Source organism: Nipponia nippon, unplaced genomic scaffold, assembly GCF_047370975.1.
Source record: "Nipponia nippon isolate SJK-2023a ecotype South Korea unplaced genomic scaffold, ASM4737097v1 scaffold_6, whole genome shotgun sequence".
Lineage (NCBI taxonomy): Eukaryota > Metazoa > Chordata > Aves > Pelecaniformes > Threskiornithidae > Nipponia > Nipponia nippon.
The window spans coordinates 3,370,967-3,384,870 of record NW_028262380.1 but is presented as its reverse complement, the minus strand read 5'-3'; the positions used below and the strand labels follow the sequence as shown (position 1 = coordinate 3,384,870).

The following is a 13,904-nucleotide window of genomic DNA, read 5'->3' as shown; positions in this document are numbered from 1 at the left end:
AGCACGGAAATGCATTAAGATTGGCACAGACAGTGGCACTTAACACTTACGTGCCTTCCTAATCTTTCTACCAGCTGAATTTCCTTTTCACTGCTTCTTTCGCATCAGTCTTGTGGCAAGTGAGGAAATTGCGTCTTTAGGAGACCAAATGGAGCTGGAGTGAGCCACGCCGGTTGTGATGAACTGCAATAAAAGCCTTGCGTCACTGATGGCACCTCGGACCTCAGACCTGGTCTGAGGGGAATCTTCAAATCCCCGACATGCTTGCTTTGCCCTGGAGGCATCAGCTTTGTCATGAGAGGGCAGGAGACCTCCCTAGCAAAGCTAGTGTTGGGAAAAGTGTTGGATACATTTCTTTTAGAAAAATAATGTTGATATGGGTGTTTCTTTAATGTGATGCTACAAAGCAGCTGGGGCGGTATTCATTTGAGTAAAAACCTGCAAATTGGCAGGAGGTTTTGGATGTTGTGTTAACTCCCTGCCTGTGAGGGAAGCCGAAGCAGACCTCAGCCTCGGCTCAGCCTCCAAAACCGCCTCCCTGGCAGCGTCCTCCTCCCGATCGAGACCATCCGTGGATCCTTCTCTCCGAAACAAACTTGATGCATTTCGACTGCTTGTATTTTCTACTCCTTCAGCTGCGTGAAGAGCTTGTGCTGGGGGAGCAGCCCTGTTCTCCAGCCCAGCGCCAGGGTGACCATCGATGGACGTCCCACACCTCCCTGCCCCAACAGCCGCTCCCCCAAACCGCCTCCCTTCCCAGCCTCGCAGCCCCAGCACAGCAGGGGTGTCTCTGGGAGGTGGCAGCCTCTGAGCCCCAGAGCTTGGGGAACCCCAGAGAGATGCTGCAGTGGGAGATGTGGCCGCTCCGAGCGAGGTCTTGGCACGGGAGGGAAGGGGAATTAGCTCACGCTGGGTTCCCACTGCTATGGCTGGCTCCAGGGACGTGCCTGACGTCTCCACCTGGGTCTTGTCTTCCCCAGTGTGTCCTCACCTGGAAATCCAGGAGGTCTGAGCCTGGCTTGGGAGCAGTTCAGTCACCCACACGAATGTTGGGAGGTCTTGGACATCCATGTGGGGCTGGGAGATGCCACGGCTGTGGGACCAATGGAAAGCCTGTGTCTTTCACAGCTAGCCCTGGGACATCCCCAATGGCTCCAGACGCATCCGTGGGGATCTGAGCTACGCACTGGGATGAGACCTCAAACACAAACGTCTCGTCCAGCCCTGCGGCCACCGCGGCGGCTTTGTGGTGCTTGTTCTCAAGTGCTGGAAGAGCCGGAGCAGCCCTTGTGCCCTGGGAAAGCAGGACTGGGCAACGTCCCAGCTGGACGCGTGCACCGTTCTGTGCTGCTCCTGGCAACCTCCACCCCTCCCGCTCCACCACACCGGGCTGCTCTCCGTCCTCTGGGGCAGGAGCTGTGAGGAATCACTCGACCGGAGGGTGCTGGTGTGTCTGAGCTGCTGTCTTCCCTTGCGGGGCCGTCTCCCTGCGGTTCCCCAGCTCGGCTGCGGGTCCCTCCCGAAATCCCACGTGGGTCTTGCCACTTCGCCCACCCGCAACACAACCAGACAAGCCACACAGGCGGGTTTTTAAAACGGGGCCTTTCTCCATTTTATTTTGCCCAATAAAAATCCTTCACAGTTAGGTAGAGATAGGAGAGTGAGAGATACGTATACATATAGATTTTCATATATATTTATATATATACATATCTCTGTACAGATATATATATATTCACTGTAGAAAATCGCAAAGGCAGTAGCTATTCACATCTTGATAACCCAATGGAAACATACAACAGACTAGCAGTAAGTTGGGAAGTGCAGTATAGTTTTAACGAGAATTTCCAAAACAGATACACCTTTTCTGTACAAAAATCCCAGAATGCTGCATTTTATCTCTTTTTCAACCTCTTGGCTTTAAATACACTGACCAGAGGCAAAGTCAAGACAACGGTGTTTGGAAGTGACCGGTGGACAGGAGAGACACTCAACTTTATGGAGTTCTTTTTTAAATATTTTATTTTTAAAGTATATATATATAGATATATATATATATTTTTTTTTTTTTAATTTTTTTTAAATTTTTTTTTTTGCAAAGTCTCGTTAAATGCAGTTCGGAGAACCAGCAACAGTCAACGCAGAAACAAAACAGTAACGGAGTCAAGTTCAGAACACTTCTGGTTTGAATTCACAGTAAGAGCAGAGAGAGACCAAGCCATCAAGAAACGAACAAGAGGAAAGAAAGCACAAGGCTGGGATTGAATTTACAGTCGGGTAGGTCCAAAACGTTGGACGAAGGGTCTAATGCAGAGGTCCTACACACAGACACAGCCTGCAGCTCACCTGGCGGTGGAGCGGCAGCGGAGAGCTCTGGCCGCTCCTCCACGGGGCTTTTATTGCTGGTGAAATCAGACAGCAGGCTTGCTCGGAGGCGCCGGCTGGCCCAACCTGACGTTCTCCCATCGGGGAGCTGGGTTTTGGGGGGACACCTATTGATCTGCTGGAGAACAGACGCAGAAGACAGGCAACTAAGCGACGTGCATCGATTTAGGATGAGGAAATCCTCACAAGCGTGCTGCCCGGTGCAGGGCAAAGACCAAGAGGGATTCCTCTCAGCTCACAGCGTTTACCAGGTCCGCGTGAGTGCAAACGAAGACACCTTGGAGGAGCTCCAGCCCTGGGCTGGGCTCTGCGGGGACGCCGCTGCGTGGAAAAGGACTGCATAGACACATTGGCCGGTTTTGCAGCATTTTTTTGCACCGGTGATGGAGCAGTTTTGCACCGGTAGTGGAGCTCTACCCGCACACGTTTTGCTCCCTTCGGCCACTGGAAGGGAACCCACGTGCCACCCGTGGGGGAAAGGGGACCTTCTCCTCTGAGAGGGCTCCTGGGACAGCCCGGCTCTCAGGAACGGCAGAGCCGGTGCCATGGTCTCCCACTGGTGTCTGGCTGTCACCAAACGTGACTCTGTGAGCTCAGACACCCCAGGGGACCCAGCGGCTCCCGTGTGGGTGAGCTAATGGAGAAGACCTGCTGCCAGGACCCAGTAGCAGTCATGGGATGGGCACCAGAGGGGGATGGACCACACCTCCTGGGGACCCAGACTGGTGGCCTGCTGGATGTGGGCAGCTTTGGGCTCTCCGGATGAATGGGGACCACTAAGCTCAAACCATTGGTGATTATTTGGAGCCAGACTGGACCTCTCATCCCTTTCCAAAGGAGGAGAGCCCAGGGGTGGAGCTATGAAGGTATTCAAGGGAGCATTGGCTTGTCTGCAGGTATCAGAGTTGGGAATAGTCCCTTTTAAATCTCTCTAGAAAAAGCTATTGCTTTGTGACAGAAAGCAGAGACTTTCTGTCTGAGAAAACAGATCTGTAAAAGAGCCGCGAAAACACAGCCCTGCGTGTCAGGGGTTGTCCCAGGCTCCAGATCTAATACGATCCCCTTCACTGGGAGAACCAGGGAGCAGGCTTATCCTGGAAATGCAGAGGCTCATTTCTGCTGTTGCCGGCAGTTGCACTGCCAGTGTGGAACATCCTGTTGGGAAGCCAACATCTGCAAAGAGCTAGATGTGATCCCAACTCCTCGATACGCTGGGACCCAGGTGGCATGGGTGCTTTGTGCCCCTACAGACCAGGGGCACTCATACACCCCTCACACCTCTGTCGTTCCAGAGAGTGGAAGGACCGGGGAAGCCCCAGAGCTGGCTGGGTGTGGTGTTGCAGTGGTGTGAAGCCCCATGCAGTGATGTCAAGTGATTGCAAGCCATGGGGATGTCCTTCAGCAAGAAGCAAGATTGCTCTTGGAGGTAAAGCAGGGCTGATCTAGCTGACATGGGAATGACGGAGAGAAGAGGTGAGGATCAGTAGTCTAGAAAGCTCTTCTGAGGGCAGGGTTGGGACACGTCACCCTCAGGGGGGGCCTTTGGGCTTCAGCTCCGGCTTGTTCAGATGTATCTGGGAGAGTACTGGGAGAGGCACTGACTGCTCCTGGGACAATGGGGATGGTGATGATCTAAAAGGAGGCAGGGGAGTCTGGAGAGCTGGGGAAGAGGAGTAGCAGGGCACAGGCAACATGATGAGCAGATCTTTAGCAAGAGGTCTTAATGACAAGTAACTCTATAAAGTGGCCTTCAAGGCTTATGCTGAAGGGTTGGGTTAGAAAAACAGCAAGTTGGACCTGCTTCCATCCAGGATAGAAGTGAGAGCTGTCACTGCACGTCAGCAGGACTTCATGGTCTTGGTAGGAGCGGAGCAGAGAAGGCTTAGCACGGCCATGGAGCAGAGGCACGGTGAAGAGGCACGTGCCCGAGGCCCAGACCCACCCGAGCACCCATCCACAGGAGCACTGTGAGTGGAGGAGCACAGATCTCCCACTGGCCTACGCTCCACTTGCCAAGGCTGGGACCAGGTTCAGGAGCCTTCATGGAGCTAAGGTAGGCAGAGATGCCATCAGCACCCCGAGCAGGAGAAGCGAAGACCTTGGTGCCCTCATCTCAGAAGATGCTGGTAAGGAGGGTGCTGAGGACACCCTGGGGTGAGCTGGGGAGAAGACACCAAGGGGGCAGCCAGCAGGACCACCAGCTCTCAGGATACACGTTTTCCTGGCCAGTTCACAGTGAGCCAGAACAAGCCTTTGACTGGACCCTGTTGCAATGTCTGCTGCTAAAGTAGAGGAAACCTGTGGCCCTGAAGACAAATGTAATGGCTTGGCGTGCATCCTCTCTTCTCCCCAAGAAAAAAGGAGAGTTGCATCCATCCATTCTACCTCCTGGGAATGGCCCCTGGTCCACACTCTCCCTGGGCAATGCGTGGAGCTAGTTGGCACGACCACGGAGGATACTGGTGTAACCAGCTGGGGACAATCAGCTCACCCAGGAGGTCCTTTCTACCGTGTCCTATCTAGCACAGGAAGGGCCCCCTCATGGCCCTGCACATGTTCCCAGGTGGGACACAGGAAAATCCAAGCCCTCTCCTGCCCCCTGCCAGCTCTCGTTCCCCCTTCCCAGCCCACACCAGCCTCATCCCTCCCCAGGAAAGGCAGGAGGCAGCTCCAAGCATGCAGTCCAGTGCCCTCCGGAGATCTTTGGTCATGTTGCTTGTGAGCTCGCTGTCTTGAGCAAGCTATAAAGTGCCACTGCGAGGGGCAGGAGTGGGGTGGGTTGGTCCTTTCCATGGGCAGAGCTCACGGGCAGCAAGGGCTCAAGGGGGACACCGCTGGGAGCCACTGTCTGCAAGGGGTTTTGATGCAACATGAGGATGGGCAGAGGGCCTTAACCAGGGGACAGTTGGAAATCCTGGCTCAGGGTGACAGCAAGCATTGAAGCAGGACGGAGTGACACCAGGCTGCTCTGTCGGAGCCAGTCCCAAGCGGATTGCTTTCCTGGGAGGTGCTGGGCACCCCCCATTTCCACTGCAGCCAGCAAAAGCTCAGGAGGTGCTGAGCACCCGCACGTAGTGCTCTGCGTTCGAACGCAGCATCTGCTGCTACTGTCGATCCCGCTCACCAATATAGAAGCCACAGAGCTTTCTTGTCTCTTCATTTAATCATTGTATACACAGAGCTGGGCTGTTATTTACATCCAAGTACACTTGTCTCCATATAACCTAGCAGCTTAAGAGCAACAATTCGATTCCTATTTTGAGTGCAGAAACCTGGAGGTGATCTCCCTCTGGCATGACGCCAGCGACAGCAGGAACGGTGCAGCCGGCTGCCATGAGACAGTGGCAGAAGCTAAGTGGGACTGTGTGAAGCACAACAACGTGCAATGGTTGTGGCATTCACACCCAGGGTGAGACAGGAGTGCTGGCTGTGCGAGGGGGACTAGCCCAGCCGGGTTGGCGTCTTACAGCGACAGCAACCAACCTCAAAATGATGGTGAAGCAAAGCAACCTCACTCTCAGCAAGTGATAAGAGGGGCTGCTTAGACCTTCCCTGGCACCAGATTAGCCTGCTTAGCCCAAATCCTCATGGATGGAGATTGCTGGAACTGATCATTGTACTGTGTTTCCTCATGTAATGACTGTATGGACATGCCTGGGGCATGACTTGGTTGCCCACACATGGGTGATGTGCCACTAGAGATGCTCCAGGTCTTCCCACCGCTGGCCTGGCTCTCCCATGGGTCTTGGATCATACTGGCCAGCCCCATGTATCAGGTATCCCAGAGCATCTCTAATGTCCCTGGACATGTGGACAACTGACCCAAGGCCCTTGTCACCACAGCTTTCGCTGTTGGCAAGTTAGAGATGACATCTTGTTTCAGTGGAGACACTAAGCACGTGCAAGATTTTGAGGGCAGTACTTGGAGAGTTACACGTGAGCCAATACATCACACTGAATCCCATCAGCTCCAGAGCTGGCTGAGCAAAGGTGGAGGAGACAGCTGGGTTATGGTCAAGCCCAAATTCTAAGGTGAGTTTCATGGGACAGAAACATTTTATCAGCCCTGCCCGAGCCTCCAGGAGACAAGAAGTCAACCTCCTTGGCCATTCCCAGGATATGTCATCAAAACGCCAGTCTGGCACCCCTTGGCTATCTTGCTCCAAGGCTAAAACTCCAGGGCCTCAACGCAGACTGAGCTTGTGATGGGAGACTTCATCCAGTCAGCGGGTAAAAGTGTTAAGGTCTGGAAGGAGCTAGGTGAGCTCCCATCTGGGCCAGATCTGAGCACAAATAACAGGAACCCAGGTGTCCCACCATCATTTTGCTCCATCTGTGCTGAGCAAAGGGTAGTCATCTCCGAGAGAGACTGGTTACCAGCGTGTGGCCACACAGTGCTAGCACATGGGAGAGGACATGATATGAAGCAGTGGGGAGGATATCCAGTTGTGGGGAGGATTCCTGAAGAGCAGGAATCCTTCATGGCAGTTTGGCTGGGGCACTGGCCAAAAATATTGGTATTTTATGTCACTGTAGCATAGGAAGGTGCTTTCTGCAGGACAGCTGAGTGCTTGAGGGATGCTGGGCAAATCCCAAGAGAGGGAAAACCACCAGCAGCAGCACAGCGTCTCAATGGGTGTCTGCAAGGCTCTCCTCTGTCATCCAGGGAATGGCCACAATCAAGGTTGCTCAGATCTGGATCGAAACTCAGTCAAAGTGATGCAGTGAAGAAGAAAGGGAAGGGAGTGTACCTTTCCTCCTCCAAGGTGAAAAATCTCTCCTTGCCGCTCCTGCTCCATCCCAAGGAGCTCTGCTGTCCCTGATGGATGCACTGTGAGGCCATCGAGTCCCTGGGGAGTGCAGCACGCTCCAGCAGTCAGACAAACCCACATACCTCCAGGTTTCACTGGGTCCATCAAGACACACTCATTCCTGGCACCGGTGCAAAAAGGATCTAGGAAAAAGCTGACGGAGCAAACCTGGCATGCTGGAGGGCTTGGCTGACGGCTGCTGACAGGATCCAGGTATGTGGGGAGGCCAGACAAGCCCCTGCTTCTCCTGCCCATGGATTAGCAAGGAGTTCTGGTGAGAAAGTGTCCCACAGAGTGATGCTGGTGTCCATTCCTCTTGGGTGTTAACGCAGCGGGGAATGGCGGTGTACACCTCCTCAACAGCAGATCCTTAAAGCTCAGTCACTTTGGGTGTTCTTGAGCCACCGGCTGAAACACTGATTGCTGCGGTGGTTAGTGGGAAACCAACCTCAACGTCAGTGGAGCCAGGAGGAGCAAAGGTGGAAATGACCCTCCAGGTTATTGGATTCATCTTGTGGTGAGGACACTTGCTGTTGTGTTTGCTTTTCATGTGGTGGCCTCAAAGACACCATGCCACCATCTGAGACTAAGCCTCTTGCAATTTCTCTGTTCTTTTCCCTTTTGCCCAAGGACTGCAAAGCCCTTCACAAGCACGGATGCCTCACAACTGCTTTGGGAAGGAAGACAGCGTGGGTTTATCTCATGTGGAAAGAGAGGCACAGAAAGCTGAGATGACGCAAGATACCAGATCTCCAACCCTGACACTGTGGGATGTTTGACTCCATCTTGAAGGCCCAGTGTATGAAATGGAGGAAGCTCTAGGATTTGCCTGGCCAAGTGTAAGTTTGCGCAGCGCATGTGGGTGTCTCCTTTGGTGTGGCAAAGTCTGCTGCTGGGTGGCACCGGCAGGCAGCTGCACTCCTTCCTTGATGGGGTGTGTGGGCTGATGTCCAAGAGCACTGGAGCGTCTGCAGGATTCATAGTGGGACTCATCTCCAGACCCTTCAGGGGTCAGACCTGACCTAGTCCCCCTTTCTACGGCTGGTCTGGTGAGAGGGGCTTAGCCTGAGCTGCCTTGGTGTTTTCCAGACTGATGAGTTGTGTCTTCCTCCAGCTCCAAAGGCACAGGCAGAAGCGGTGGGAAAACATCAACTGGGATCTTGAAATGCACAGGTGTCATCGCACATCTCCATTTTCTACGGCTCCAGGGATCGCTGCCAGTCACCAACAGTTCCTGCCCAGTAATACTGTCTGCTGACCTTGGCTGGAGGTTGGTGGGACTAACTGAAGTCTCCTCTCTCCTGCTCAGCCTCTTTGCTCAGTCTGGAGCTCACCACAACAACATTTGGTCCTAACTTAAAGGTCAGACCTGGTGATGGGGAGGGAGGAGCTTTTGGGGAAGGGAAAAGAGAAAATGAGTAGCTTCAGGGCTTTTGTGTGGAAGGTCTTCAGCCCCTCAACGCCCTGAGGTTCTTCCTTGGTATGCAGATAAAATGCGATCTGGCGAAGCTCTCCCTGGAGTCACCTCACATAGACATCCCAGGACAGCCCAGTGCTAATTCTAGCTTTGTTCTTCTAGCTGCTCCCTAGGGCAAAGAGCCAAAATTCCCACTTGCATTGGTCCTTTGGCAACTGCCCAGTCAGTGCAAATCCCACTTCGCAACATTTTTTTCTCTTTGCTGTGAATCACAGTAAAAAAAATGTCCATGAAAGGGAGAGCCAGACCCACTTTGCCCACCTTTTAAAGCTGAGCGCTGGTTTTTGATGCCTGCACCACTCGCAGTGACTGTGCATATAGGATTTGGTTATTATTCTGCCAGGGCATAAGCACTTGCGTGATCTTAAGCATTTTCTCTTCTTATGACTGCTTTCATGCTCAGAGTTAGTAGCTGAATATTTTCTTAAGCTGGGCCTGTGTTTTCTCTGTCCCTGGAATATGTGATGCCACGTGGGATCGCTACGGGTGCTGTTTGAAATGGCTGTACTGAAGGCTAACGCTCGCCCCGTTGCAATCTAGCGGTAATGCTGATATGTGCTCACTGCAACTCCTGAGTGAGGCTCAGATGCCATTTTTTAAGTAGACCCTGGACCGAGAGAGTGCACCGACACATCACTCATTTGGGAATAGAGTAGCACAATTGCCCACTGTTCGGCAAATTGCTAAAGCTGCAGTTTGCATAAACGTCCCACAGGTTTGGAGGCTTCCCCAAACCTTGATTCCATTGACTTCGGGAAGTCAGAGGACTCTTGGGAAGGGAAACAATCTTGGATTTCCAAGTTTTTCTCTTGCTGTAGTCAGCTTGAGTATATGGTGAGAATAGGGGGACCAAGGCAGAGGTGGGAGGGTATTTCTACTCCCAGGGTTGGTCACAACCCAGGAGAGAAGTGGAACTGCAGAAGGAAACCACAACGAAATGAAAACGCAGCATATGTCAACCTCTGCTGAGCCTCCAAAGAGGCTCCTGCTGGGTGATCATTCCTTGTTGGCTTATGTTACCAGGACAGGCTCATCCTGCTCCTCAAGGATGTGCTAACCTCTTGCAACCGTGGTAGCCATGGGCTGGCAAGAGGGAGTCATCTGGTAGAGATATGTCTGGTTTCACTGAAATCAGTGGCCAACCTCCCACTGACTTCACTAAGACCACCGTCTAGACAGGATACTTGACGCAGAGCAGTGAGTTTGCTCATGATCCCGAGAGCTTTGCTCCATTAGCCAATGTGGCTAAAAATGCCCTTAAAAAAAACCTGCCACTTTGAACTGTTTTGCTGCACGTAAATGCTTGAAAAACCAAAGAAACGAAATACAACCCTCCAAAACAACCAACCGAAGAGGGGTGAATTGCAGGAGAGGAGGTGGCAGCCTCTAGCGAAGTAACAGTCATGGCAGATTACAAAAGAGCCAGTTGACCCTCACCAGCGGTACTAGGGAAGAAACCAAAAGAGATGTCGCATTATCGCTAGAAAAACAACGCACATCCACAGTTATTGTACCTACAGAGCACAGAAGTATAGAGTAAGGGTGACGGAGCTTGGTGCAAGCAGACTCACACCACTCCTACTGTAGCGTATTATCCTTCGGCAGATGACTGGCTTGAGTAGGTAGTACATGCACAGCAATAAAAAAATTACTTTGTATTGTCTTGGTCCCACCTCAGATCTCGGTGGACTCTATTCGCTCGAGTCTGGAGGGAGTCCATGGTTTTTTCTCCTCACTGTGCGGGGGGCTGGTAGCCTTCGTGTTCATCTCGTTCACCTTGTGCTCCAGGAGCTGGTTCTTCTGGTACATCTCCACGTAGTTCAGTTGAAGCTGCTTCTGGTACTTAATGACTTTCTCCTTCTCTTCTTGCCATGTACGCCGCTCCTCCTCGAAGTCCATCACCTGCTGCTCCCGCTGCTGCCGCTCCAGCTTCAGCTCCGATTGAAGCCGCTCCACCTCTTTCCGCAGCGTATTAACGCTGTCCTCGCTCTGTCGCTGCATCTTGGCTTCGTCGCTCTCGCAGGCCAGCGGGTCCCGCAGTTTCTCACCAAGGTCCCCACCAAAAGGCCCCGGAGGTCCCATGCTGGCAAGTGTCCGCTTCAGGCCGGAGACCTCCAGCTCACAGTGGTTCAGTTTTTCCCTCAGCACCTGGACCTCGCTCATCTTCCGCTGCAGCTCGCTCTCGCAGATCTCCAGGTTGACACTCTTGGAGCTGTAGGAGTCCTTCAGGGTGAGGATCTGCTCCTCCTTCTCCCGTAGGAAGTTCTTACCTTCCTTAAGCTGCGTCCGCAGTCCCACAATCTCATTCAGCTTCTGGGAGACGTCTGCTTGGGAGTCCTTCAGCTGCTGCTTGAGCAGGGAGATCTCACCCGCCTTCTGGCACACCTGCGGGGAGAGCATACATGAGGCAGGAGGAAAGCAGCAAGGAGCTGCCACCACTGCTTGTCCCCTGCACTGCCTGTGAAATGTCTGCGTGGCCTCCTGTTGGCAGGAGGCTCAGGTAATGGAGGGGACAGCCAGTGACGCCTCTCAAGGACTGAGTTCCAGCCTTCACCGGGACCCAGACCATGCCAGAGACCTAGAGGTTGTCTCCACATCTGTGGGGCAGATTTGGTGTTTCTTCCTGGCTCTCAGGGACCTGATGCTGTTCCCATCTGGAGCTGACCAAACAGCTAAGCTAAGTGCTGCGGTCCTCACCAGTGGTGAGCAGACACCGATGCTTCTGTGCCTGCATTCATCTTGCTCATCTAACTACAAGCCTGTGGTGCTTGACCCCAAACCCTCTGCTCTTAGCAGGAGCTTTCCCACTGACCTCAACAGGATCTGGACCTTGAACAAGCCTGAGACAGAAACATCTCAGACCCGCACTGGGAGTGTGGGACAAGATGCAAAGACAGTAGATATTACTTACTTGTCCTATGATGCTTTCCTTCCCAAAGACTCCTGAAGAACCCAGTTGACTAAATTTTAGGGTTCACTTCACTGGGGACAGTCCAGGGACTGGTAAGTATTTAATTCTTTTGGGGCAGGGCATGAAGAGTGACAACCCCTCTGTCAAAGATCAAGGAGAGAACTTGCTGAAATGGGACTACCATGCACAGTCCTTGGGCACTGGAGTTTCAGGTTTCATCCTGACTGGCTCAGGTCTCACCCACGTGGTAGGGTACACAAGTCCAGTGGAAATACCCTTGCTGCAGTGTGTATTTGCATTACGTAGGTGTCGCCATTCAATATGACACTCCTCTGCACCTGCGTAGTCCACCAGAGGTGACAGTTGCGTGAATAGTTGTGGGTATTGGAAGTGAGCCATGAAAATGAGCAAATCCTCATTTTCCCATGAACTCTGTGGTTTTCAGGACTCTGCACTGACAGATCCGATCTGTCTGCTGTGGACAATTGCAGAGACAAACAGTGCCTACCTATGCTGGCAGGATTCTGGGCTGGGGAGCAGCATCAAGGAACCATCAGTGATCAGAGAGGATAGGCATAATTAAAAATAGACTTGGTAGTCACCTCCAGACCGAGGTGTCCCGTCCTCCTGAAGCTCCTGTCTCTTGTCACACATGAAATGCTTGGCCATTCCTCCCTCCTGTGGTGCCTGCAAGGTCCCTTGCTGCTCTGCTCTAGTTGGGTCAATGCTCCTTAGACAAAATCTCCTCTCCACTGCCTTCATTGCAACCTCCACCTTTCTCTGCTATAGAGGACTTGCCTGGTGCATAATGTTGAGCAAGACCTTGAAGCTCTGCTATCGGAACATTCCAGTGCTCACTACGAATGGCTGAAGAGCTAGGAGACGTACCCAGTCACTTCCTACTGGTAGCAGCCTCTCCTTGAGCTGACAGCTGTGGTGGTTCCCCATCCAGACCTAACTCTCTGAGTACCCACATCCACACCAGCACTTGTCTGCAGCAGATGCAGAACCGTATCGCGCTGGTTTAGCTGTAGTTAAAGCAGCGTAGTTACTGCCTAGCTGAAAAAAATGCACAATTTACTGAAAGTGCTCTCCGTGGGCTAGCTCTTCCCAAAAGGCAGAGAAATACATGATGAAGAACAGCTTGGGTAGGAATCAACTTACAGATTAAAACACTTAAATTTTGGCCTCTACTTGGATGCTGTGGAGATCTAGGCAGTGCAGTCCATGGAGCCTGGAGAGCAAGTCAACAAGCGTTAGGTGTCTACAAATGTTAGGTGTCTTGATCCGCAAGCTGAGTCCCTATCTTTACATTGATATCACTGGGCTAGCTGCTGCAGACAGAACTATAGCAGCGAAGCAAATAATCAAAAACCCATCTGCAGTTTTACTGGTGCAAAATCAGGGAACTTTCCAGACCTAACTTGTTGGAAGACACAAAAGATCAGGGCAGAGCAGCTGGCCAAAGGAGGCATCGTGTGGTACAATGCAGCCTGCTTGTTCTGGGATGTAACTTGCAGAGATTTTACAGCAAGGCTCTCATAAGCTCTGCTGAACATCTGCAAATAGCACATTTCAGAGCCTAATTAATCCCAGCTTCATTGACTTTCCATCAGGATTAGGAGAATAGGGTCTTCTTGATTCTAGAGCTATGTTTTGCCTCCACACTCTTAATAAATTTAAAGTTTCTAGCCAGTCCATGGAAGGATTAAAATTCTTCACATGATCAAGCTGGAAAAAAAAAATGTTAGCACTGGCTATACAAACAGACTTTGATAAAATGTTCCAAAAATAGAAACAGTAGAAAAAATATGTAAGACTCAAAAGGAGAACTAGAAAGAGGAATTTGCCTTTCAGCCTTTTAAGAGAGATAAACTTATTAGCAACTGAAAACAGTGTGTTACAATAGAAAGCATGAGGTAGACTTGGCTATCGGTATCATTCTTGGCTCACGTGCTTTGTATCTTAAATTAAAAAAAAAATCAAATATTTGAAAAGCGGTTTCAAGGTTTGCCCAAACGCAGATGTTAGAAGAATTTAATTAAAATAGACTTAAACCCAATTTTGGTAGGCATAAATACCTGTATGGAAAGACCTGCATTCACTGAAACTGGATTCAAATGTCACACGTTGGAGTGACCTGACTGTGAAGCCAAATTATTAACCAGCACAGGAAGCGTGCACAAAAAAATTGTGCACATTTTAGTTTAATTAAAAACTACAGGCTTGGGGCTCAGACAACTGAAGAGGTGACTGAAGTGTCATCTGTTACCTGGAGGCCACCAACCCGTAGCCATTGTCTGTGGGGTCCCCTTAGGGC

At 51.6% G+C, this 13,904-nt stretch overlaps 1 protein-coding gene across 6 annotated transcripts in view; it reads right to left on the bottom strand.

Annotated features, from left to right (window-relative positions):
• Nucleotides 1-5,525: 5,525 nt before the first annotated feature.
• Nucleotides 5,526-13,904, bottom strand: part of LZTS3 (leucine zipper tumor suppressor family member 3) — a 51,371-nt gene continuing 42,992 nt past the window's right edge. For all 6 annotated transcript variants that reach the window (XM_009471668.2, XM_087737080.1, XM_087737077.1 and 3 more), the window contains exon 4: nucleotides 5,526-11,058. In XM_009471668.2, coding sequence (XP_009469943.2) covers nucleotides 10,348-11,058 — 711 coding nt within the window. In that variant the 3' untranslated portion in view covers nucleotides 5,526-10,347. The remainder of the gene's footprint in view (nucleotides 11,059-13,904) is intronic.